Source organism: Marmota flaviventris, chromosome 1, assembly GCF_047511675.1.
Source record: "Marmota flaviventris isolate mMarFla1 chromosome 1, mMarFla1.hap1, whole genome shotgun sequence".
In the NCBI taxonomy this organism is placed as follows: domain Eukaryota; kingdom Metazoa; phylum Chordata; class Mammalia; order Rodentia; family Sciuridae; genus Marmota; species Marmota flaviventris.
Genome location: NC_092498.1, coordinates 200,482,914 through 200,510,142, shown reverse-complemented (window position 1 = coordinate 200,510,142; position 27,229 = coordinate 200,482,914). Strand labels below are relative to the sequence as shown.

Sequence of the window (27,229 nt, the reverse complement as noted above, 5' to 3'; positions counted from 1 at the left end):
ATAGAGACATATGCATATTCTGAGAGCAGCAAATACCAGTTGCAACATCCATAAGAACTGGGAGTAGTTGCCCTTAGGAGCTGGACGGCCCGGGTGGGATAGGATGGGGTGGATGATTGGAACACTTGGAAAGGAATGGCGTTTTTGTATTCAAGTTCCCTGTAGCACATTTTTAAAAATTATGTCAAGGTATTAGTCATTTTGCCTTTACAAGTGACATTTGGTTATTGTTGTAATTTTCACTTAAATTTATTATCAACTTCTATAATCCTGTATGCCTAACGCCAAGTGTAAGCTTGGGGCATTGACTAACTCCCAAGACTGTGTAGGCTGACAGGTCGGGTTGTCCTCCCAGCAAACTACAACTCCCAGGACTCCACGAGCCTAGGGGTGGTCCCGGCCGAGGCTTGGACAGAGGAGTCCGCGCCTGCGCACGCGTACAGGCTCCCGCGCTGGGCTGGCCAGCCGGGCAGGCGCACGCCGGTACCTGTGAGCCGGCAGCTGGCGGCTGACGGGACCGGGTGGACGATCCTCGTTCACTGCCTGGGCCGCCCCGAGTTGGATGGGCGGCGGCGGCGGCGTGGGAAAGCCAGTGCAGCAGAGGGGCCGCCCGGACGCGCAGGCCGGGCTTCAGGTGAGGCGCACGGTCGGGGCGGGCGCGGACTCCGCGACCCGGCTGAGGTTTGGAGTGGAGGGTTCGGCCCCACGACCTCCTGAGGAAGGGACTCGCGGGGTGCCGGGCCCTGGAGTGAAGGCGAAGCGTTAGACGCCTTCAGGAGCCCGAGAGTTTGCAGAACGGAGAAGTGACGTGTGTGCGGACTGGAGGAGGCGCGGGCGGTGGGCGGGGCGGGGGAGGGTCCTCCGGGGCCCGGGGGCCGTGGGTCGGGCAGGGACTGTCCTGCCTAAGCCCTTAGCTCGTGGCGTGCCCTGGCAGCCGGTCCTCACGCCCTTTTCCTTTGGGAAGGATGGTGCGCATTTAATGCGGGTGGCGCGGAGCCAGGCGAGGTGCCTGTAGCGACCCTGGGCCGCCGGAGCTGCCTTTAAAGGCAATACCTGGGCAGGCCTGCAGCTGACCCCGAGTCCCTTGGGCTCAATAGGACACCAACCGAGAAATCAGTGGTAAGAGCCTGCTGTGGCCTGACTGACAGTGCCAGTGTAGCCATGATGGAGGCACCCCAGTGGGCTCCTGTGTAGAAACCCGTCTCCTGGTCACTGACCAGACTTCATTGCTATTAAAGTATGGGACCCTCATCCGGAGCCCTGCAGCAGGTGGTGAGCAACCAGTGTCCACTTACTTTATGCCAGCCAGCTCTCAGAGCTTACTCTTAGGAGAAATGGCCCCGCATGGGAAAAGAGGACTTAAGCTTTATGGAGTGAGCTTGATTAGAGTTCAGTAGCTAAGAGCACAGACAGACCAGGGTTCGTTCACCAAATGTTTATGGTTACATGTGCTGAACATTAAAAAGTTGGCTCATTTACTAGCTGTGTGCCCTTTACCAACTCATTTATCCTGTCTGATCCTGTTTTTTTTTTCCTCTGTAAAATTGGGATGGAATACCTTCATCACAAGGTTGCTGTGAGGATTAAATGAATCCTCAAGCAAGTTTTCAGCCCTGGATCTGGAATAGTGTGAGTGCACAGCCAATGTCAGCAGCCATGTTTGCTAACGATAGAGTGTTAGAGGTGAGATTGGGACCCAGGTATGTTTTTACTGGAACTAGTTGCCATGGATCTTGGAAGTTTTCCAATTCATCTTTTCACATTACAGATGAGGGCTCTGAATCCCAGGTGGTGGCAGAGTCAGGAAAGAACTTAAGTTCCCTCCCTGCATCCTTAGAGAGGCTAGCATGTCAGAGCTTGAGTGTTGAGTCCCTGTGGGAGGAGAGGAGGGAAGAGTGGAGATCCTCAGCAGAGAAAAGGAAGAGTACTTGTTACTGGGTCATGGTGGCCATATGAGCATCCTGATCATCTCAGTGTGTTGGGATATCAGGGCAGCTTCGTGTGTTTCTAACTGGCCTTCTGCTTGGCAAGTGCTTGCTTTGAGCCTTGCTTCAGAAAATAGCAGTAATAGGCTGGGTGCAGTGACTCACATCTGTAATCCCAGCAACTCAGAAGGCTGAGGCAGGAGGATCACAGACAAGTTCAAGGCCAGTGTCTGCAACTTAGTGAGACCCTGTCTCCAAATAAAATTTTAAAAGGGACTGGAGGTATGTTCTACTGAATGTTAAGCTTACCAGGAAATTAAATTACAAAATGCCTCATTCCCCAAGAGGCCTCATCTATCTCAGCTTGCTTGTCAGAGGGTATACTCTCCTCCAGGATCTGCTGATCATATAATTCCCAGGGTTTTTCAAATTGGATGACATAATGTTGTGAAAGGAAGAATCCAGAGATATCATCCTGGGCTTTGGAAGCAGACTTGGATTCAAATCCCAAGCCCCCCCCCCCTTAATAGGAACATCCTTCCTTGAGTGTGAAATGGAATTAATAACACCTCCTTTAGGTGGTGTGTAGTAGGGGGTCATTGAGATCTTCCATGTAAAGTGCTTAGCTTGGCATAGAGTAAGAGCCAGTAAATAGGAATTGTTATATTACTATTATTGTTAATATGATGAGAATAATTGTCAGGTACTGTGCTTTGCTTGTGTTGTCTCTTTGAATTCACAAAGCCAGAACCTCCTTGTGAAGTGAGTATAATTGGGTCTGTTTTCCAGAGCAGGAAGTGGAGGCCTTGGAGGGTTTGAGGTTTGGCCTGTCACGTAGCTAAGTGACAGGTGAGGAACTCAGAAGCTGGCATCTCCAGTCCCAGAACTGGTACCATTTAATCCTTCTGTTCCTCTGCCTGTGTTTTTTGCCATTCTTGAAGCCAATCTGATCCAGGGCAGCCTCCAGTGCTGCAGCAGGGGTCTCCTGGCACCACTTGCAGAGCCCTGCAGCCTGGCTGCTCCTGTGTTTCCTCCTGCTGATGGATGAGTGGCGACAGCCAAGGAGGGCATCCCCTCGGTGAGTTCAGGAGGAGGGGTTAGGAGGAGGCAAACCCTGTGGCCTCTCATCACAGAGACACAGGGTGGGTGTGGCTGCAGTCTGGCTGGGACCTGGAAGGCTTGGTTATGAGAAGAATACCCTTGTTTTGCTGCTGGGACATGTCAGAGCTGCATGGTTTGTCTCTGGGCTGATCTCTGTTTTGAGAAGAAGGCAGCTCTTGAGCATTGGGTATGAGAGAAGGACTCAAGAGCCAGCTGGCCATCATTTTCATTCTCGCTGCCTGTAAGACCTCACACTACCTCTCAAAACCTCTTTGGTGAAATAAAAGAGTTGGAGAAAATCATTTCTAAGGGCTCTTTTAGCTCTAAAAAGCGGTGGTTTTGTAATTGTATATTGATGCTGTAACCATCTCAGCACAGCACCAGGGCACAGCAGCTGGGACAATTATCACCCCGGTGTGTTGCCTAGACTCTCCTTGGGGTGAGAGAATGGCCACAGCTCCTTAAGCCACCTGCCACAGCCTGGTACTCTCGCTGCCTGGCTGGATGGGGAGTAATTACAGCAAGAAGCCTTGGGTTGCTAAGCTACCATCTATGGCCTGTGGATCTGTGTTTCCAGAGCCATCCACACCTACTCTGCCCTTGAGTAATAAAAGCTTACTGCTCTGAGGTCTGTCCTGCTTCTCAGCCACTGATTGTTCCTTCAAGTCCGAAGGACAGATGAACACACTTCTGAAGAACAAGGCGAAGATGCCTAAAGTCAGAGGCAGGTCCTAATCCTGGTGCCTCTGAGACCTTAAGCAAGTACTTAACCCTACTAAGCCTCAGTTTTCTATTATCAAAAGAAAATAGAGGGCTGGTGAGATAGTTCAGTGATAAAGCTCTTGGCTAGAATGTGCAAGATCCTGGGTTTGGTCCCCAGCACCCTCCAAAATAAATAAATTAACTAATTTAAAATTTAAAAAGAGAAAAAGAAAGTGGGGGAGAAATATTTGTACCTGCATTGGAAGGCTTTTGTGAGGCTTAAATGAAATAGGGCATGAAGAGGGCCTAGGATAGTGTCTCAAACATACTAGATGCTCAATAAAATTAAATAGTGGTAGAATTGATATTCCTCCCTGCCACAGAGGCCAGCAGTTTCTTTTCCTTAGCTCTCCTAGACAGGGAACAAGCTTTCCATTTTTTTTCTGGCTTCCCATATCTTCACTGGTGCCTAGCTAGTGCCCAGCATCTAAAAGTCAGATTTTTCACTCTGCCACTTGGGACTGTTGGTACAGTCTTATGCTGTTTTGGTCTTTTTTTTTTTTTTTTTTGCTTCTGTGACTGAAGGATCTGACCAGAACAACTGTAAGGAAGAAAAGTTTGAGGGCTCATGGTTTCAGAGGTCTTAGTACATAGAAGGCCAGTTTCATTCCTCGGGGCTCGAGGTGAGGCTGAACATCATGGCAGGAGAAGGTGGCAAGGGGAAGCAGCTCACATCAGGAAACAGAGAAACTCTACTCTCCAGATACAAATATATACCCAAAGCTATGCCCCAGTCCTTACCCTACCACTTCAGTTAATCCCATCAGGGATTAACTCAGGTTAAGGCTAAGGCTGTAACCCAATCATTTCTCCTCCAAAATTTTCTTGCATTGTCTCTCATGTAAGCTTTTGGAGGACATTTCCTATCCGAACCATAATATATACCAAGAGTTTGTTTCTTTTCTCCATCTTGCAAAACATAGAAGAGGTCCCTTCCTCTATTGAACACAATAAGAATTACCTGGAAGTTTTATTAAAATGTTCCTGGGACCTACTCTCAGAGAGACTCTGATTCAGTAGGTCCATATTTCTAATATCCCGGGTCATGCAGATACTGCCAGTCTTGTTTAGGAGGATCCCATGACCAGCACTTCTCTCCCCTGTGCAGAAGCCCTGGCAGTTTGATCTTGTTTTGCTGGGCCATTTCCAAGCAGGGGATCACTGGCCCTGCCCTGCTCAAACAGCCCTAACCTTGGAGTTGTGCTGCCTGCCCATGGCTTCTCTCTGTAGTTGCTGGAGCAGCCCTCATGGCTATGCTGGAGCAGGGCAGGGTATGGGAGTTAGTGAACCTGCATTCCATGCTTATGCTTAGATGCCCATATCACATGTGTCACCCTCAAGCACATGCAAGTCCTCACAGATAGAAAGGGTTGTACCCCATCCCTTTGGAGCAGCCTCACTCTTGTCACCCAGCCCCTCAGAGGCTTGAAGAATGCTGTGGGTCTAGAGGCTTCCTTTCTCCAGGGAATCTTCCCTCCTCCTCTGAACAGTCTATATAGTGCAGGTTTCTTGATCTTTCCTCATCCTGGCTGCCCCAAGGTGAGTCTCTCAGAAAGAGCCACATAGAGCAGGTTGTCTGAATGGTTAAGTGGGTAGGCTGATTCCTGACAAAAATGCATACTCTGAATTCGATCATAAGGAAACATCAAGGCAAACCCAAATTGAGGAACATACTAGAAAATAACCATCTTTGACTTAAAAATTGCCAAGGTCATAAAAGTCACAGAAAGACTGAGACACCTGCCCCAGATTAGAGGGGACCAGAAAGACATTGTGGATGTCATGCTTCGTCCTTGATTGGATTCTGTACCACAAAATAGAGACCACAGATTAATAATAGTATGACAATATTAATTTCCTGAATATTCTTGTTCTTTAGAAGTGCGCAGAGTATTAAGGGCTAAAGAGGCAAGATGTCTCCAACTTATTTAATGGTTCAGAGAGTTTGTAGAGAGAGACTACTAGAACAGTGTGTCAAATTAGCAGTTGGTGAATGTGGGTAAGAGTGTAGGAGGGTTTTTTTTGGCACTGTACGTGCAACTTTTTGGTATGTTTGAAATTCTTTCCAAATGGAAAGGAAGAAAAGATTGCAGACACTCTAGCCAGCCTGCTTGGGTTCTTGTGTAAACTTGAACAGCTTTCTGACCTCTCTGAGCCTTGGTTTTACCAACCATACGGTAAAGATTGTCATTGTAAAACACAGAACCCTGCTTCTCGAGCCTGGCCAGTGGATACTAGCCACTAGCTATGATTGTATCATCATTGTTAGGAAAGGGAGGAGTCAAGGGTGACACCATGGTGATGAGACCAATGGAAATCCCAAACTGAGGCCTGTCACCTCCCTCCACTCAACATTGCTGGGCTCCAGGCTCCCTGATCATCTGGCAGGGACTATTGGTCATCTGGCCACAACAAAGCTTTACCCTACAGGGGGCTTCAAGTGATCAGGTGAGCCCATCAGGCTCCATTGGAGAAACCCAGGTCTCCAGGCAGCTTCATCTCTTGCTGTCCATGGTCCTGCCCAGGCCTGTCTCCCAGCCTGGGCTCCCAGGTTCTACCTGTCTGCTCATTGAACTGCACATAGCTTTGGGCCTGGCTGTCACTATCTAGGGTGGAGAAGGACCCCCATGGCATGGAGGCCTCATGACTTACTGGGCAGATAGGAGAACTAGGCACAGCAGTGACCACAAAGGACAGATTTATATAGTCATTTCCAACCAGACACCTTCAAAACATTGCTCAAAGCTCATGCACCCTCTCGCCAGGTAGCCTCTCTGGACAGTTTTGTGCTAGAACTCTGTGTATTATGTACTTCTTTAAATTTCTTTGTGGCTGCCTTATGCCTTCTTATAGAGGGTGTCTTCTTCAGTTCTCCCTCTTGCACAAGGCCCTTGCATTCTGTGTGCATAGGGTTAGGGTCTGAGCTTTCCCTGTACAAAATTGTTTTCTGTTTTGTGTTGTTTTAACTTGTAGTTTTGCTTTGAAGACTTGGCACAATGGGTTCTATGACACCTAGGTGAACCCCATGATAGGCTGTCTTCTTTCTCTTCCCATCTACGTCTCTTTGTGTGACCTGTAGTGCTGCCCTGTGACTCCAGAGAGGACAATACAGACAGATTTAGCTTCCAGTTGACCCACATGTGTCAAGTAAAAGCTAGATGATACGACAGACTGTGTGGTGAGCAGAAGTTCGCATCATTCCAAAGTGGAACACTGGTGAGAGGGACAAAGACCACAGCAGGGAGGCTGGGCTCACCTCCAGCTCAGCAGAGCCTCCTGCCTCCTGCGCAAGCCTGGGCTTATCCTCAGGAAGACTGACATCACCCTTCAGCAGAGTCATGGGCCTGAATTCCACTAGGGCTTTCCCCTTGAAAGGCATTCCAAACCCATTCTGTCTCCAGCTTGGAGTTTGCTTTGCTCTTTAATCTAAAGCAAGGAGGGCTGGAGATGTAGCTCAGTGGTAGAGTACTTGCCTAGCATGTGTGAGGCCCTGGGTTCTATCCCTAGCACTGAAGAAAAACAACTAAGTAAACTAAAGCAAGGAGGTATTATCCTTGTTAAGGTTTACAGGTACCACTCAGAAGCTGTCGACATTTTGCCAAAGGATAAATACATTTGCTAAAAAATCTGATCTCTGGTACATGTGCAAGTTTATCAACAGCATCCGATTAATGTTTAATTGTGGTACACGTGTTGTTACTACATCTTCCATGTATGCAGTTTATTTGAGGGCTCATGGTTTCAGTTCTGTTACCCAACTTCTGGTAACAGAATGAGGGGAAGGTGTGAGAGACCATCCTAAGGGCAGACCCAAATTAGTGAAAGTCATTGGCTCCTTATGAACTCAGCGTATGAGACACATCCATGCAGAACCCAAAGCTTCCGTAGTTTAGTACTTGTATATTCAGGCTGCATTTAGGATAAAATCACTTTGCAGTGACAAAATAAGATTCTGTCATTTTCAATTATAAGCCCTTTAAAGTCTAATTGCTATAATATTAATAAAACCATGCCAGTTCCCTGTCTGGACTGGACCTACTGGGTTGTCTGCAAGCCTGGGTCTGACAGGTGCTGGCAGAACCATTCTCTCGCCTTAGTCCCTGTGCCTGCATGAGTGACCAGTGAACAGCTGTTCCTGTCAGACAAGCAGCTGGGGACCAGGTGCAGGATGCAGGGCCAGCAGGAGTGGGTTTGCCTTAGACTAGCGCTCACAGACAACACACCTGTTTTTACCAGCAGCAGTGAGGCCTGCAGCCCAGTCCTTGGGCCTGAAGGTCTCCACTCCATTTGTATACTTGTTGGAAGTTACAGATTAGGATATTTCACATTTTAAATGGATTTCTGGCTTCTCTGGGAAAATCTGGACAGTATTATTATAGACTAAAATATGATACCCCCATAAAAATTCATATGTTGAACCCCTAAGCCCAAGTTATTGTATTTGGATGTGAGCCCTTTAAGGAGGTCATAAGGCCAGAGCCCCAGTGTGGTTGAACTGGTGTCCTTAGAAGAAAGAGGGAAAGGCTCCAGAGAGATCTCTTTTCCATGCACACACACAGAAGGGGTGATGTGAAGTCACAGCAGAACAGCTTAGGTATCCACAGAACAAGGAGGAAAAGCCTTACCAGAAAGCAACCCTGCCAGCACCTTGATCTTAGACTTCCAGCCTCCAGCACTATGAGAGAATAAACTGTTGTTATTTAAGCCACCCAACCTGTGGTGTTTCATTATGGCCACCCAAGCCCACTGATACAAGTAGGTCCCACCAGGCTGCTTTCCTACCAGGCCTGCATCAACCTGCTCTTTAACCTAGGTGCCCAGTCTCAAGGTCACATGACCACTCAGCTTTTCTTTCCCTGTTGGCTCCTGACCCTAGTAAGAAGCATGAGTTTACAACCCCTCTTCTAGCCAGGGATTCCAGGGGCTTTTACCCTGGATCAAAAGTTGAGGCCCATGTGGGCTTTTCTGTGCCTGGGTCTGGCCAGAGCACTCCAGAAGTGGACTCTGCACCCAGTGCTGGTTGACCAGCCTCAGCTGGTGAGCCCCTGCAGGCAAGCAGCCCCACCCCACTGTCCAGCTTGCATTGTGTCTGACAGATGTGGCAGCATTATTGGCACTGTGCTGCAGCACGTCTTAGGACAGATGGGTCCTAGAAAGGAGGATTCACTTAGTCTAGGGGAATCTGATAATATTCAGCTGCTCTAGGAGCTGAGTACAGTGGGTTATGGGGTAGGGGTGAGTTGGCAGTATCCTCTTTCTGCCTCAGTTTCTAAGCAGCTTTTTAAAGCATGATTTTAAGATCTTGTTTATTTCTTGTGTTTTTTCCCCCAAGAGAAAGGAAAACAATCCTTGCTGTGTTATGCTGTATCCTGGCTAAGCCACTAAGCTCTTTGTTCCTCATGCCACTTGGATCCTAAATCTGGTGCCTGAGGTGGAGGAGGCTGGGAATGGTAAGAATGGTGACCATTAGAGTACCCTGCACTGCTTTTACCATGGAGCATTGAGAAGATGAGGTCCCAAGTGGTGCCTGGGCTGTCAAGTTTTGCACAATACTTAGGATCCATATCCAAATCCTGATTTCAGTCCATACAGACTAAGGAATCTGGACAAGTTTATTTAGCTTCTCCCAGCCTCTGTCAAATGGGGTAATAGAAATAGTGTCTGTCTTTTAATATTGTTTTGAGGATTAAATGAGGAAATGAATATATTGTTTTTAGTATACTGTCTGGGACATAATATATTAGAGGTGGTGGTTCTGATTACTTTATGTTGCAAACTGCTCAGGCTGGGAGGAGTTTTTTCTGCACCATCTTAACAGGAAAAGGTCAAGAAGTCATTGAGAGACTGAGCAAACCTGGAAGTCTATGATAGTGTGCCCTCATCCACAAAGCAATTGGGGGTCCAGTCCCTTTAGGAATTGATTTGAAGCTATATGGCTGGTTTGGTTCTTATTTTCCTTTTATTATTAATTTTAGAAACACTAATGGCAAAACAATTTTGGCAGTTAATGAGTGCTGAGACCTGCGTTAAAGTCTTTCCATTCCTTAACCTCATTTAGTCCTTGGAACACCCTAAGGAGGTGATTATTCCCATTGTACAGATGAGGAAGTGAAGGAACCAGCCCAGATCATAAGGCCACTTTACCCCTGAGTCTGAAGGCAGGCAGCTGTGTGTAAGGTCTGTGGCCAGGGAAGAACCCCCTGCCTGCCACCTTTGGGGGTAGAACTTGAATCTGCATGTAGCCTTCTGTGTGCCCTGGTGCCTGCTCTTAGCCCAGACCAAAGTGCACTGAGGTGTTGGAGATCTGCTGGGTTTTCCAGCTGCCTAAGCAGACTGTCTATACCCACCTGACGGTGGTCCTCCTCAAGGGAGCATTATGGAAGCACTGTGGTACATCGAAGCAGGGGAGGGGTCGTCAGATGAGGAGTTGGGCTGGCCCCACTGAAGATGGAACACCATAGCCTGCGTGATAGAGGGCTCTCCTGATGTCTGTGGCCCACCTTAGCCCCAGCAGCTCAGGTGCTCTCTTCATTACTGCTCCACAGCACATATTCCTTTCCTATCTGACAGCTGGGTCATATCAGGTGTTAACAGTGGCCTTGCATCTCCTCTGTCACAGTGAGAACCTTGAGGACAGGGATGTCATTGTTTGTTTTCGTATTTTGGGCACATACTCTAATTTAGGCCAGTACAGAACCTCATTCCTCCATTCTGTTCTTGTCTTCCTAAGTCTCTGGGCTCAGTTTCGCAGAAAAATATATACTGTTTACTCTGCCCCCTTAGCTTCTCATCAGTGGGAATCGGGATGGCTTACCCTGGCCCTCACACTGTGCTGCCCGTTGGGGCAGGTACAGCCATGCTGGCTGACATCATTCTGCTTGGCTGGTAGCTGTGCCATGCTGGTTATTAAATAAGTTCAGAGTCATGCATATCCACACTGACTGATGCCTGTTGTCAGGACGATGAAGGAAGCAATCTAAAAACCTTTGCCATGTGAGACTCATGGGCACGGCTTTCCACCACGTGCCACAGATCCAGGCCCCAGCAGATGTTTTCAGAAGAGATTTCTTTTGGGGACCTCTTCAGAGCTTGGCTCCTTGCTGGAAGATGGAAGATGGGAACTCAGGCACATGCCTGTTTGGTGTCCTGATATCCTTAAAGGGAATTTGTGCTCTGACTCAGCCATAGGCATCGAGTCCTTCCCCTGCTCCTTACCTCTCCTGGAAGGAGGTGCCACTGCAATAGACCAGGCTTTGTCTGGAACAAAGTAACACAGCAGGAAACATGAGACAAGGGAGGTCTGGCTGTGATTTTCAGACTCCTACCCTCCTAGGTCCCCCATCAGGGGTGGGAGAGGTTTTCTGAAAACAACACAGTTGAAGCTGTTGATGTATCTCCCAAGTCCAGTGGGGGAGATCTTTGCCATGTAACGAGTCTATTTCCAAAGAAGACAGTTTTACATTCTTACCCCCAAGCAGAGAAGGTACCACTGAGGCCATTTCTAGTGAAGAATGGAATCCATATTTGACTTTATTTAAGTATCTATTAAGTATTTCAGGAATAGAATCAAGATTTGCGTTTGTCCTTTTGAGCATCTCTTCACCCCCAGCCAGGCTTGCTTTGAAATAGCCTCCAACGTGAGACGTCATTGGGAAAGGCAGCAGGGACCCCTGACCTCCTTTTCTCACTTTGTACCTCCTGCCTGGTAAAGACAAGTCCCCTCAGCCAGCAGACAGGACTAAGGAGAATCCTTGGGCAAAACAATTACATCTCTTGCATGTAGGGTAAAATGGGAAATTTGAGTTATTTTTTTAAGTCCTGAACAGTTAAAAAAAAAAAAAAATGGATGTGGAGTCCATTTTGCATAGGCAGATTTTTTTTTTTTTTTTGTATGTTTTGACTTTTTTTGCTGGGGAGGTGTGTTTACTGGGGATTAAGCCCAGGGATAGTAATTACTGAGCCATATCCCCAGCCCTTTCTTTATATTTTATTTTTAGACAGGATCTTGCCAAATTGCTCAGGGCCTTGCCAAGTTGCTGAGGCTGGCTTTGAACTTGGAGTCCTCCTGCCTCAGCCTCTCAAGCTGCTGGGATTACAGGTATGCGCCACTGCACCCAGCTTGGTGTTCACTTTTATGTTCAGCTGTCCTGGCCAGGGCAAGGTTGGCAAACTTTGTTATAGCACCTTTCATGGCCTTGCCTAAACAGGAAAGGGACTGTCAGACTTTTCTTTTCCTCTGCATGGAACGGCCCATGTCAAAGACAACTCCATCCCATCCAGATCCCGTCCCACTGCAGCCCTGGGATGGATTTTTGAAGCCCAGAAGCAATTGTGTCTTTTGCTCCTAACAGGCTACCAGACCTTTATGCTCATCTACAGATCAGGGGTAGGTGTGGTGGCACACACCTATAATCCCAGCTACTCAGGAGGCTAAGGAGAATCACAAGTTCAAGGCCAGCCTGGGCAGTTTAGCAAGACTCTGTCTTAAAATTAAAAAAAAAAAAAAAGTGCTAGGGATGTAGCTCAGTAGATTGCCAGGGGGAGAGCATCCCTGGGTTCAGTGTTTCAATCCCCAGTACCACCAGGAAAAAAAGAACCAACATAGGTTTTCAGAAGGAGCCTCATGACTGACCATGACTGGATTCCTCTCTACAGCCCTCAGCTCTAACAGGTAGCACTGGTAAATGTGTGGAGTTGGGTCCTGGACTGTGGACATGCAGCCCAGCCTCAAGCCTCCCTCTGGGTGAGAAATGGAGATAAAGTGAACTGCCCTGCTGAGCAGCAGTGTGGTGAGGCGTGTGTGTGTGTGTGTGTGTGTGTGTGTGTGTGTTTCTCCCCAGGTGTGCACTAAGCTCCTTACATATACAGTAGCTGGCATATCTACAGTCAGATGTGGCAGCTACTGTATAGGGTGGATACGGCCCCACTGCTCAGAAGTGATTTCATTGGGAGAGGGGATGAAAGGCAGCAGGTGAGGGGCAGGCTCTGCTTTTGAGCTTTCGAGGGTTCAGAGGAAGCATGTGAAGAAAAATGAGCTTCTTTTTTTGGAGTGGGAGGGAGGTCCTTGTCACTGCAGAGCAAGGTTCTTTGTGATCTGGCCCCTGCACCTGTTACAGCAGAACCAGATGAAAAAGTGGGCATGAAGGCCTTCAGTCAACGAGTTCTTGCACTCTGTCACTGTTGCCATGGGGAGGCTCCTGGCTCTTGGCTCCTGGAGTTGCCTTGAATGATTAGTCAAACAGCAGGACCAAATAGCATCTGTTGGATCAGCCCAACCACACTCCAGTCCTGCAGAAGGCAGCTGCTTGGCCCCAGGTCCCTCTCAGTCTCCAAGGCCGAGGATGGCAATCTAAGTTCTCTCTCAAGGTCCTTGCCTCCCTGCCCTGTTGTCACCGAGTCTAGCAGCCTCTCCAGGCTCTGGTAACCTCAGGAGCAGTGAAAACTGGCCTGGAGAAAGGGAACATCATTGGGCCTGTTGCCCAGTAAGCAGCTTGGCCCAGTTATTTTCACCATTTTGAATTTTCTTCCTAGAGAACTCTGTACTTATTATCCAGGAGCACTTTGATGCAGTGATGGGGAGAGGCCCGTTTATCTTCTTTAGGGCTGGGGATCTGATTACTGTACTGTTTGCTTCCATCTGTTATCTTTTGCCTGATCCTTCAGTTCTGCTGGCTTACATAGGCTGCAGTGACTTGATGGGGGTAGGGACACTCAGGGGTGTGGGAAAGACTGGAAGGACCTTCTGGTGACCATTGACTGCCCAAGTGCTTGTTGCCTTCCTGATTATACCTTGGCTATGTTACAGCAGGTCCATGTGTCCCCGCAGTGCTGAAATACAAGCACATCTGTGCTATTTAGGATTTCAAAACTGATCCTCAAACAAGGATTCAAATGCAGGTGGATTTTTTACTAGGTCCCAATAAGCAACAGGAGCATGGGGAAGTGAGATAAGGAAGGGAAGCAGTCGGAATGTGTGGATTGGGACAACTGGAGCTTCCCTGTGTTGGTGAAGCCTGGGAACCAATGGAGAACAGCCTCAAGCTGTCCCACCTGGGGAGGAGGGGCGTGGGGTGTTTGTGCCCCAAGTCCCATCGTCACACAGCAGCACAGGCTGCCTGCTTCGCAAATTGTGAAGTTGGTTGAAGCCCAGGCAATCCAACCCTCAGAGCCCACTCTGTTTCTAGCAAAATGTTCATTTCTCCATCACCAGGAAAGCTTTCTTCCTGTTCCTCACCTCCTGCCCTTGGAATGGGTAACTCAGGAACCTCAAGTGCCCAGTCTTGATCTGTCCTGCCTTCTGACAACACCATGCTGGTGGAGCCTGAGGGTGGGGTAGGGGACTTAGCATCTAATGTAAAAACCTCTTCCACTGTCCAGCCGTGACTCAGAGACTGGTCTTTGCTACCCCACCCCAGGTTTCCAGATGCCGTGAGCTTCGCCCCATGGCCCTGAGCTCAGTTATTGGCTGGGCTTGGCCACAGCACACACAGCCAGCCAGGTTCAGAGGAGGCCCCTGCCCCACATTTCCATCTGCTCCCAAGCCTACCCTGGACCATAGGGATACCCAGGAGAGGGGCAGATGGGCAGAACAAGTACAGAGAGGTCGGGAGTACCCAGGGCCTGGGGGGTCCGTTCAGGCTGGAGGTGGGTCTTCCCTTTCTACTTTCCTCGTTTTCCTGAGGGTCTTGCTTTCTGATATTCCATGAGTGTGGCCGTTTTAGCTTTAGCTTCTGTTGGAAGCCGTTCTTGTCTCTAATCAGAGCAAAATATGTGTCAGCTTGGGCTACATGCAACTGCCTCTTATCTTTCTAGGTAGGATTTTATTTTTTCTAAATATTAATTTCTTGTCTCACCACCAGAATCCTCATCATTTTTAATAATGATTCATTTAAGGATTGCTTCCTTTTAACCTCTCTCTTATGTTAACCCATCTCTTACATACAGAAGGGGGCCATGTAAAAAACCCCATTATCGTTTTCCACAGTGAGTATCCTCCTGCCAGTTTCTGCCCATGTCTTCTTTTTGTGCTGGAGTATTTTAAAACACATACATATCACTTCAGGTAAAGAGACCCACGTTCTTGGGTTTCTTTAGTCATCTGACCGTTTTTATAACTTTTTATTTTGCAACAATTTTAGACTTGCAGAAAAGTTATAAAAACCAGTCACCCAGCTTCCCCCAGGTGAACCTGTTACATGGTCATCAGTAGAATGATCAGAAACAAGACATTCACACAACGTGGTAACTAAACCACAGACCTTATTCATATTCTGCCCGTTGTCCCCCTCAGGTCCTGTTTCATGGTCCAGGATGCAAACTAGGATCCCACATTGATTTTTGTGGCTCAGTCTCCTTGGTCTGCTCCCTGGGACAGCTCCTCGAGGTCTTCCCTTATTTTTCATGACCTTACTGCTGTTGAAAGAACTGAGCAGTTAGTTATTCAGTAGACCTTCCCTTGATTTGTGTTTAATATTTTCTCTGTGAACTGGCCAAGGTTCCACACTGGGAAATACAGATTGAAGTGGGTAGTTTGGGCAGAAAACTGCAGAAGTGAGGTCCCCTTTTCACTGCATCATGTTGGGGCTTATGATGTCAGTGTGTTCTGGCTGGCGATATTGACTTTGATTGCTTGGTTCCGGGGATGTCTGCCAGGCCTTGCTCCTGTAGTCTCCATTTTTACCTTTGTAAGTAACATGTCTCTCGTGGGGGGATACTTTGAGACTATGCAAATATCCTATTTCTCTTTATACTTTCACCCACTAATTTTAGCATCTATCAGCAGATCTTTTCGGCAACAGTCATTACTGTGCTATCTGCCAAATGGTGACTTTTCTATTTCTATCATTGCTTTTACATTTATTAATTAGAATCCTAAAAGGAAGATCTGTCCCTTCTTTTCATTCAATTATTCATATCAATATTGACTCATGGATATTTATAGTATTCCACGGGTTATAACTCATTACTATTACTTTTTAATTTTGTTACTCAGATTTCTCTACTGGGAATTCTTTTAGGTTGGCTCCTGTATCTTTTGCTGTGTCCCCACTGTTTGGAGCACTTTCTTAGATTCTGGCACTATGTGTATGTTAAGTCAGCTTTTTGTCACTGTGACAAAATACCTCAGAAAAACAACTTTAAGGAGGAAAGATTTATTTTGACTCATGGTTCCAGGGGTTTTAGTCTGGTTACTTGGCTCCATGGTTTCTGGATCCCTGGTAAGGCAGAACATCATGGCAGTTGGGGGTAGCTGTGTGGTAAAGCAAAGTCAAAGTTGCTCACCTGATGGTGGCCAAAAGCAGAGGAATAGAAAAAGGAAGGGGCTGGGGTCAAGATATAGTTCCCAAAGGCCCATCCCTAAAGAGCCACTTCCTTCAAGTGGCCCTACTCCTACAGTTTTCACTACCTCCCTAACAGTCCATTCAACTATGAATCTACACATGGACTAATCTCTATTAATGAGTTTGCTTTTCCAAGCTCATCTGTACCTCCCTTTCCCTCCCTTGGAATCAGCCACTTCCTCAAGGGGCCCTGGTTCCTTGTAGCAGAAAAAGGTGTTTCGAGATAGACACTGGATATGGTTGTGCTCATTACTACTTTGGTGTTCTTGCTTTCAGGCTCTCCCAGGGGACAGAACTAGGGACTGTCCGTAGGATAGTATGTGATCACATGTGTCCTAGCTGTCCTTCCTGCTCATTTTCTTCCTTGTCATTCTGTCCGAGTCTTCAATTCCCTGGACCATATTTGAGCTAAGGACTTCAAAGTGCTCTCTCACATCCTGGTGAGACTTTCTCTTCCCTGACTTTGCATTTCCCTGCTTACCCCTTTTTTTGTACCTTCTCTTATTTTCTGTTTTCCTCTCCTGAGCTTAAGGGTGGATGAGCTCTTTCCTTGTGTCCAGTGCCGGTTCCTGGCTGTCCAGCTGAGATCACATCTTAGTACAGAGTCTCTCTCTTCTGAGCAGGCTTGATACTCTCCAGGTTGTGGTGGCAGTAAGGAGAGCTGGTTCTTGTGGCAGGACCATGGATACTGATCAAAACTGGTCATACATGAGCAGTTTAATGTGGTTCAGATCCATAGTAATAGTTCTTGGCTAGTGGGACTGGATGGAGAATTTGCAGATGAGGATGTGTATATTTGAAAAGGCACAGGCAGTGGCATGATTTTACATCAGGAAACAGATAAACAGGTATAGGTACAGATAGAAAATACCAACATCAGCTTGATAAAATCCCCTCATCCTCAGGGGCAGATGTTAAAGAAGAGACTCCCTTGTTACTGAGTCTCTCAGGGAAAGATGTAGACCAATTTGAGGCATGAAGTGTGTGTGTGTGTGTGTATGTGTGTGTGTGTGTGTGTGTGTGTTTAACCAGTGGGTACATGGGTTTGAAAAGATTAGGAAATACTGAAGTTTAAGTCAATTTCTCACCCTCAGGGTACCTGGGCTTGTAGAAACCCTCCCCTGAAGATGAACAGGGCTGACCAAAAGGTCAAAACTCTTCCAAGAGGGTTCCTGTGGCACCCTAGCCTCCCACCTCCTGGCTGGACCAGAAGTTCCCTGCCCTGCATCCCCTCCATGCAGAGTGGGACCCACCAGGCCCTCTGCTCCCTCTTCTGTGTCCACAGCCTAACTCCCAGGCCATCTTCTCCCTTGCCAAGAGGGAGACACACTGAGCCCGTAAGCTACTAATTAGCTTCTCTGCCTCTAGACTGCTCTGCTCGAAGATATATAATAGCTTCCTATTGCCAAGTTCAAGTGCCTTGAGCTGGGACCCAGCCTTTGACATTGCTCTTAGATGACTCTTCTAAGCTTCTGTCCACTGCTTCATTGTGATCTGCTCCAATCCTGATTGGACTGTTGGTCTCCCTCTTCCTTTTCACCCTTGAGATCATATTCCTGTGTTCCTCCTGAGAGCTCCAGGAAACTGCCAAACCAGGACTCTTACTCAAGGAGTCAGGCACTTGCTGCCTGTAGGGTTCCCTGGAACCACCTGCTACCTGCACCATGACACTCAAGTTGCCCTAGTCTTCCCTACCAGCAGACGGCACCCTGGTGGGAAACTACAGCTCCTCTCTGGCCCACCATTCATTTTCATTTCTCATGCAAAAGTTTCTTAGGGAGAGGGCTTCATTTACCCACTTTAGAAGGATCACAGGGAAACCCATGCCAAATAATTCCCCCTTGCATTTGCTGCACGCTGTACACTACATTTGCAGAGATGCTCCCTTGGTACCAGTCACAATGCTCTTTTCTGTGAGATGCCAAAGCCCCATCGCAGCCTGGCTTTAAGAACAGTAAGAAGAGTTACCTCTCACAGCAGGAAGGCCAGAGGTGGGGCTGGGGATGTCCCCAGGGTCCACTGTGTCTCTCCTGCTGTTCCATTCTGGGCATTCTTTGTCCCCAAGTCAGTTTCCATATGGTCAGCAGGTGGCTGTCAACAGCCATGGGACAATACCTTCTTTGTTCTTTTCATGGGTGGGAATATGGACCATGACTCCTTCCCCTTGGTCCTAGTCTGGCAGTGTACCACACTGGGGTCCACATCTGGCTCCGGGAGCATGCCCTGTGCTGGAGCCATGTCTGGAGCTACAAAGTCGTGGATTCTCTGAGTCTCGTGGGGAGCGAGGGAGGGGTGGCTGTCTGCAAACACAGGGTTGTGTTAGGAAAGGGAGGATATGGAGTGGATGCTGGGTGGATCAGCAGTGTCTTCAAGGTTGCTGATTAGTGTCCTTGACCTGGGTGCCCAAGAGGCAGAGGGTCACCTCTGACCTGCACCCAACGTGCTACAGTCAGCACAGCCAGTGACATTTGCTGTCTGCTCTCTGCCTCCGTCTTCTTTGGAAAGAATCTTCTTAGGGTTTAAATCCTTTGTTTCCAATGATGGTGATGCAAAGTGACAGTTTCTGCCTCAGCACTGATCAGCTTTTGCTCGAAATCAGATGAAGGCAGCCAAGTGTGTCCAAACTATTTCGAAGTGCCAAATTCTCTGCAGCCCTTTATTAACCATGAAGGTGCCTCAAAACCTCTCTCTCCCCTCCCTGTTATATACTTCATTTGTTAGGTGGAACCTAACTGAATGAAATTGCTATTTTTGCACATCAAAATTGGCCCAAGTATTCATGCATTCATGTTTCAACCTGTATATGAATCCTGACCTCCTCCACAGCCCTGGGAGGAGGGTGCTGTTCCACTTATTTTTACTGTCAAGAAACCAGAGATCAGAGGAAAAGGCCACCCAGTAGGTCAGGGAGCTGGAGTTTGAACGAGTCATATGGCTTTTTATCTTCAAGCTTCCCCAGACAGCACACACCCTCTTCTGGGGGCTGCCTGCCACCAGGAGTGCACCAGGAGGTCAGTCTGCTGGTTTGGGACCCCATGTGATAACTGATTGATTAGTGGGCCTTTAGGTTTGCTCTTTCAGAGACTCGGCTGTCTGTTAAACTAATTTGTGGAGTCGGCTCCTTGAGACATGTTCTGATGGTCCCTGGCCAAGCCAGGGTGGAAGAGATGGCACAGTGCTGGCAAGGGGAGGACTCCAGAGGAATCTCAGAGCAAGCTTCAGGGACTGGAGCAGACCTGCTGTCCATGGCGGAGAGGTGCCCAAGACTGTTCAGAGGACCCAGTGCCCACCTCCTCCTTGTGGCATGGGGCTGGGCTGGAGGCCTGGATTTGTGCCACTGCCTAGTGGCAACAGGTGTTCCTCCTCACTGTAATCCCCTTGAGGTGTCATGGACCCTAGGCCCCCGCCCCAATGGTGATGACACCTCCCTCCAGTCAGAGGTCAGTGGAAGCCAGCTGAGGAAACTCAAAAGTCATGACACGCTTCACATCCACCTGGCTAGGGTTGGCAGAGGCCAGGTAGGGATCCTGGACTTCAGTCCCCATTCAAAGAAGAGTCCATGTCACCCTTCCTCCAGCAGCATAGCTTTAGCAGAAGCCTGCTAAAATGGAATACTTAAATAAGCTCCAGAGTATCATCACATGAGACTTCCAATGTCCAAATAAGTCTCAGAAAAGAAATAAGATATAAAAAACTAAATGCATATTTGAAAACTAAAATATACAGCAACTAAACATTTTAAATTATTGGGTGGACTCAGTGAGGCATGGCAATGACAGAAAAGAATCAGTGAACATCAAAGGCAGAACGACAAAATACCCAGTCAAGCCACACATGGTGGTCCACACACCTGGAATCCCAGCAAATGGGAAGCCGGAGGAAGAGGATCACAATTTCAAAGCCAACCTCAGCAACTTTGTATTTTCTACTTTAAGAAAAATCTTACCAAGCCTGGGTTGTAGCTCAGTGGTAGAGCACCCCCGGGGTTCAATACCCAGTACTGCAAAAAAAAAAAAAAAAAAAAAAAAGGAATTCAAGAATTCAGACAGGGCTGGTGTTGTGGCTCAGCAGTAGAGCACTTGCCTCGCAAGTGCGAGACCCTGGGTTCGATCCTCAGCACCACATACAAAAAAATAAAAAAATAAGCAAGTGAAATAAAGGTGTTATTTCAATTACAACTAAAAAAATCATAAAAAAACAAACAAAGTAATTCATTCAGAGGAACAGAGAAAACATACTGAGCCTCAAAGGTCTATGGGACCATAAATTTTGTAATCTGTCAGTGTGATTGGAGACCTAGAAGAGCAGTGTGAGACTGAAAAAAAAGTATCCAAAGAAATCATAGCTGAAAATTCCCCAAATTTGTTGACAGAAACCTACAGATTCAAGAATCTGGTGAACCCCAAACAGAATAAACCCAAGGAAAGACATGCTGATGCTCCATAATCAAAATTCTGAAGACAGAGAAAAAAAAAATCTGAAGAGCAGCAAGAGGCAAATAGTACTTGACCTCTAGAGGAAAAGCAACTCAAATGACAGCCACTTAACCCGCAATCAAGGAGACCAGAGGAAGTTGTTTATCACTTTTCAAATGTTGCAAGAAAAGATTTGTCACCCTCCCATCCGCCCCCTCCCAAATTTATACCCAGAGAAAATGTCTTAGGAGGAAGGTGAAAGACATTTTCATTTGAAGGAAAAACCAAAGGAACTTGTGGCCAGATCTGCCTGAAGAGAATGGCTAGCGAAAGTTCAAAAGAGAGAATATAGTGACCGAAGGAGAACGAGAACGTCAGAAATGAAGAAAGAAACGCAAAAGTAAAAATGATAAATGTAACAGACTATTCTATTCCTCTTGAGGAAATTATATTTAACAAAAATTGTTACATTGTTACATTGTATGGGTTCAGATGTGTGTAGAGGAATCCTTACTGTCGTTACATGATAAAGAGGGGAGAATAAACTGGATGGAGATAGCATTTCTGTATTCACTCAAAAGGCAAAATGTGGAACTAGCAGATTGGCAAATTCGTATGTAAAATGTAAGACCTTGGAGAAAGCACCACAAATTATACCAAGAGGTATCCTCAGAAACACGGTAGATGGTAGACAAGTCAAAATGGAATCCAATTAGTGCATAAGAAGGTAGGAAAAGAGAACAACAATGTGGTTGCCTAAACCACACGCCAGACCTACTGAATCGGGACTTCTAGGTTGGTGCCACGATTATGGATTTTAGCATATGTCCCTGGGATCCTGGTAATTAGCAGTTTGAGAACCTCTGGTGTAGACTAGTATTTTTTAAACAGTAAGTGGCCAAACCTATTAGTACGTTGTAAAATCAATTAAGATGATCATGGCCAGCCTTTTTTTTTTTTTTTTAAGAATAAGAAAAAAATACTGGAGTGCATTACACTTGAGATTGGTGGGGGTGCAGGTGGGGGGCATTCTATAACAGATTTGTGTGTGTGCTCAATCCTTGAATGAGGGTAGGTCAGAAGAGATCGTCCCTCAGGAATGTCCTTCAATCAGTGCTGGACAGGAGCTGATAGACACACATCTCAGCTTTCCCCAAGCAGTGGCCAGCTCATCAGCGTACCCTGTGTTGGTTCACCGCCTTTCTCTGTCTCACTTCCTACTCACCTACAAGTATTTCTCAGGATAATTTCTCAAACTATTTGGATTCAAATCCTTCTCTGCCTCTGCCTCTGCCTCTTAGGGAACCTAACCAAAGACACTTTTTCTTTCTGGGTAAGATTGCGCTTTGATTCTTTTGGATGTCACAAGGTAGACATTGCATCAGAAGGTAGCTGCAAGGGAATTAAGGGGCGGATAGAGCCTCCCCAGGGAAGTGGCAGTGCATACCACCCATGCTGTTCCTGTGTTGCTGAGGGTGAGCTGCTTCAACCGTCTGAATAGTCCTGATCCCCAGGACAGGTGTAATACTCTTTCAGTGTCACAAAAAAAGGAGAGTGAATGCCCACCCCAGCCAAGCTTCTCTATAGGTGTGGGGACCTCATTATGCAAAACATTAGTCAGTGGTGACACCCAGATATATTCTTTTGTCAGACCACAGAGGAGGGTGAGTTTCTACCCATTCTCCAGAATTCTGAAAACCAGCAGGAGTGATTTCTAAGGGAGCTTTAAGCAGGAGCAGACATTGCCTGATCTTTTCCCTGTGTGTCCACGCACGTGTCTCTCAGAAGGGGTTTTGGTGTGCAGCCTAGGAACAGTGCTCACGGGGCTTCAGTGCCATTTGTTCCCCTGGTGAGGAGCATTATTACCTGACATCTAGGAGTGTCAGGCCACTCCAGGGCATTTTCTCTATGGCCTGCCAATCACACAGACCTTGGTTAACTTTGGCCACAGCAGTGTTTTGTAAACAGTCCCAGAATTTCAATGACATGATAATAAGTACTGCTTGCCCTGATGTCCACATGTTGCCTGATTGGATTCGGCTGATGGCGCTGCTGATCTTGGCTGGGCTCACTCAGGCCTCTGGGGGCCTACTGAGCAGGTCCAGGCATGAGTAGAGTAGCTCTGCTACACACTTCTTATTCCTTTGGGGCCATTAAGTTAGCCTGAACACACAGCAGTGTAAAGAGGCCAAGTATAAAGAGGCCAAGGCAGCCCCAGCACCTTCTGCAACCTTTCATTAGATTCTGCCTACTAACATCTCACTGGCCAGGTCCAAGATCAGGTGCAAACACGCCTATTGTACCCGCGGGAGCCATGGGCTGGAGTGGCTCTTGAACAACAGTCTATTGTTGCAGCTACCCATGTTCACAGTGATTACAAAGACCCAGTGCTATAGCAGGCATACAAAGCCTAGTGCAGTGCCTGGCACATAGTGGGAGCTTGTCATGACTCTGGACTGACTGCGTCAACTCCTTTTCCTTTCTCTACCCTATAGGCTTTCCTGATCCTTGGGGCACCCACAGGGATGGGTGAGGCCCACCTGACCTGTGACACCTCCCAGCAGCCATCATCTCACTAGGGCCCCACAGTGGCATTAGGATGCACCTCTCAGCGGTGTTCAATGCCCTCCTGGTGTCCGTGCTGGCCGCAGTCCTCTGGAAGCACGTGCGGCTACGTGAGCATGCGGCTACTCTGGAAGAGGAGCTGGCCCTGGGCCAGCAGGACCCAGAGCCAATGCTGGCCCTGAGGATCGACTACCCAAAGGCTCTGCAGATCCTGATGGAGGGCGGCACCCACATGGTGTGCACGGGCCGCACACACACCGACCGCATCTGCCGCTTCAAGTGGCTCTGCTACTCCAACGAGGCCGAGGAGTTCATCTTCTTCCACGGCAACACCTCCGTCATGCTGCCCAACCTGGGCTCTCGGCGCTTCCAGCCCGCCCTGCTGGACCTGTCCACCGTGGAGGACCACAACACCCAGTACTTCAACTTCGTGGAGCTGCCCGCCGCCGCCCTGCGCTTCATGCCCAAACCGGTGTTTGTGCCCGACGTGGCCCTCATTGCCAACCGCTTCAACCCCGACAACCTCATGCATGTCTTCCACGATGACCTGCTGCCCCTCTTCTACACCCTGCAGCAGTTCCCCGGCCTGGCCCAGGAGGCCCGGCTCTTCTTCATGGAGGGCTGGGGCGAGGGGGCACACTTTGACCTGTACAAGCTCCTCAGCCCCAAGCAGCCACTCCTGCGGACCCAGCTGAAGACCCTGGGCCGGCTGCTGTGCTTCTCCCATGCTTTTGTGGGCCTTTCCAAGATCACTACCTGGTACCAGTATGGCTTTGTCCAGCCCCAGGGCCCAAAGGCCAACATCCTCGTCTCTGGCAACGAGATCCGCCAGTTTGCACAGTTCATGATGGAGAAGCTGAATGTGAGCCATGCCGGGGCCGCCCTGGGAGAGGAGTACATCCTGGTCTTCAGCCGCACCCAGAACAGACTCATCCTGAACGAAGCAGAGCTGCTGCTGGCGCTGGCACAGGAGTTCCAGATGAAGACGGTGACAGTGTCCCTGGAGGACCACACCTTTGCAGATGTTGTGCGGCTGGTCAGCAACGCCTCCATGCTGGTCAGCATGCATGGAGCCCAGCTGGTCACCGCCCTCTTCCTGCCCCGGGGGGCCACTGTGGTTGAGCTCTTCCCATATGCTGTCAATCCTGAACACTACACCCCCTATAAGACGCTGGCCACGCTGCCCGGCATGGACCTCCAGTATGTCGCCTGGCGGAACGTGATGCCAGAGAATACAGTCACACACCCTGAGCGGCCCTGGGACCAGGGGGGCATCACCCACCTGGACCGGGCCGAGCAGGCCCGTATCCTGCAGAGCCGTGAGGTCCCCCGGCATCTCTGTTGCCGGAACCCTGAGTGGCTCTTCCGAATCTACCAGGACACCAAGGTGGATGTCTCTTCCCTCATGCAGACCATACGGCGTGTGGTGAAGGGCCAGCCAGGGCCACGAAAGCAGAAGTGGACAGTGGGCCTGTACCCGGGCAAGGTGCGGGAGGCGCGATGCCAGGCATCGGTGCAGGGCGCCTCCGAGGCTCGCCTCACTGTTTCCTGGCAGATCCCCTGGAACCTCAAGTACCTGAAGGTGAGGGAGGTGAAGTACGAGGTGTGGCTGCAGGAGCAGGGGGAGAACACCTACGTGCCTTACATCCTGGCCCTGCAGAACCACACCTTCACCGAGAACATCAAGCCCTTCACGACCTACCTGGTGTGGGTCCGCTGCATCTTCAACAAGATCCTCCTCGGACCTTTTGCAGACGTCCTGGTGTGCAGCACGTAGCAAGCAGGCCACCGCCAGGCCCCAGGGAGGGTGGCTTCTCCAGCTCTGTGCCCTGAGCCCGCTGATCCTGCTGTGGCAACGTCTAGGGTTGACTTGTTTATTTATTGGGCAGGCCTGTGTCCCTGTGTCGTCTTATCGCACCTGGGTGTGGTGTTCCCAGGGCTCCTCTTTGTGCTAGAGAGGTGGGCCCCCACCCCCTTCTGCTGGCCTGATCATCCATACCCTGGAGAATTCCTTAGTGGGCAGGAGGGGAAGGAGGAAGGACAGTAAGAATCCTAGGGAACCGCTTTGGCTAAGTGATCTTCTAGGTCCTTTGGGTTATGTCCAGCCTTCTGGGAACTGAGTAACCACCGAGTTGTAGGTTGGGTGGTCCATCAGCTTCATTGCCATGAAATTCACCTGCAGCCCAGTGAAGGGTGTTTGGAATAGTCATTAAATGATTATAAACATCTTGGTCACGTCTTTTCATTGAGTAGTAGGAAGGGGGTTGGTAGTCCTTCAATCCTGATTGTCAACCAAGGAGATGTGGCAGTGGGCACATCTGAGCAGTGAGCAGGCTGGAGAGAGCTCATCTGCCTAGCTGGATTCATGCCACCTGTATTGTGTATGTGGGATAAAGCCCAGAAGTAGGTGGGAGAGGACGGCGATGAGGACGAGCATGGCCACCAGGAGTTTGTCTTAGACTCAAGACCTGGGTAGACGGAGCTGGCGTCAGTTCTGTTAGGATGGAGGTCAGTTCACTCATCAGGGTGTGGCAAGCAGTTTTCTTCCTGTGGAGTATCCTCACCTTAGTCCACTGTGCCCCAGGTGACCACTCAAGTGTGAGGATACCAGGTCCACCCCAGAAGCCCCGTAGGAGCCAGTACAGTGTCCACAACCGACAGCCGTAGATCCCAGGGTTCCTCAGTGGACGTTCTCGGTTCTGAGTGTGATCGCCCTGAGGGAAGCCTCATGCAACAGTGGCCCACCAGATACCAGCTTCTCATCTTTCCAGTCCAGCTGTGGTTTTTAATCCCCTTTCCCCCATCAGTAGTTTCGCCCAACACTGCACCCGATATTCCTCTGGCTTCCATGGGAACCGACTGGACCACCAACCCAAGATCAGATTCCACTTGAGAGAAGACACTTTAGTCCTTTATTGGCGAGGAGCCCCTGCTGTAGGTCAGACTTTCATGAAAGCAGTGGGGGAAGGAAAGGGTGGTGGGCAAGGAAGTGGATCCCCCCCCAGGCGGTAGCTCAGTGTCTCCCAGGCTGGTCAGGAGCCCCCGAGCCAAAGCTGTCCATTAGCTGGGCATCCCTGCCACACTAGTCCCCGGCTGAGAGGTGCTGTGGGAAGGCTGGCTTCGGTGCCAGTACAGCAGCAGCCAGGCTGTCCACCTGTCACCTCCACAGCAGGAGATCCAAGGGGCGTATTTTCATGGTTGCCATGTGCCTTCATAACATTCCCTTCACCCTGCACATCTTTCTCCCTAACTATAGCCCCCATCTGCCACCACCATAAATTGCCATGTGAGTCTACACATCATGACTCAACCCCAAACCGGAAGTCTCAGATCCTGCGAGGGGGTGGGGGGAACAACCACCTGGAAAACCATTTGGCCACTTCTACAACTGCTGAGCACTTAGCTACCCCAGGTCTCAGCTGTTTTATTTCTAGGCAGAAACCCAAAAGGAATGACAGCTTATGACACTCAAAAGATACGTACAAAATGCTCACAGCTCCACTCTTGACAGTCAGCCACTAAGTGACCCAAGAAACCATCACAGGTATATTCATCAAATGGACACAGCAGTTTGAAAATAAAAGAATGAAATGTGGGTGAACGCAAGAACTTGGGTCTCACAGACATGATGTCGAGCGGAAGAAACCAGAAACCTCCCCCAAAGCATGTACTGTGTGACTATTCCTATGAAGTCCTTAGGAAGGGAACCATGGCCAGAGAAGTCAGAATTGTGGTTTCCAGGAAGAGGGTAAAGACTAGGAATGGACACAGGAAACGGGAGGCTGGAAGCATCTTGATCCAAGTGGTGGTTGCACCGTGAGAGTCCACGCACGGAAGCTCTCTTTGAGCTTAAGATTAGTGCCCTATACGCACTTCCTGCACCACATAGGTTTTATACCTTGATTAAAAAGAAAACCTCTCAGCTTAGGGCCAGCTCTCCTGAAAACCCCCATCTGTGTCTCCTCCAGCTCCCCAGATAACTCAGCCTTTCATGCAATTGACCTCCAACCCTGCAACCCAACCACAGCCTCCCAGGAGGCTTCTTGGTGCCCACAAAGGCTTGCTCCTTGGCTGGGAGCTCAGCGAATGTTCATTGGTTCAATGAGTGAAGGGATTTCTG

General features: G+C 48.8%; 1 protein-coding gene across 2 annotated transcripts; it reads left to right on the top strand.

Annotated features, from left to right (window-relative positions):
• Positions 1–467: 467 nt before the first annotated feature.
• Pomgnt2 (protein O-linked mannose N-acetylglucosaminyltransferase 2 (beta 1,4-)) lies at positions 468–27,229 on the top strand. Of its 2 annotated transcripts, none has more exons than XM_027932520.2 (2): positions 468–634; positions 23,040–27,229. In XM_027932520.2, the coding sequence occupies exon 2, from the start codon at positions 23,144–23,146 to the stop codon at positions 24,884–24,886; it is 1,743 nt and encodes a 580-aa protein (XP_027788321.1). In that variant the 5' UTR covers positions 468–634; positions 23,040–23,143; the 3' UTR covers positions 24,887–27,229. The 2 variants fall into 2 exon arrangements, with proteins under 2 accessions (XP_027788321.1, XP_071456388.1); XM_071600287.1 differs by lacking the exon at positions 468–634 and adding an exon at positions 9,210–9,238.

What these genes read in the sequence shown, in the direction of transcription:
- Pomgnt2 (XM_027932520.2), top strand. Translation starts at nt 23,144, where the DNA reads ATGCACCTCTCAGCGGTGTTCAATGCCCTCCTGGTGTCCGTGCTGGCC.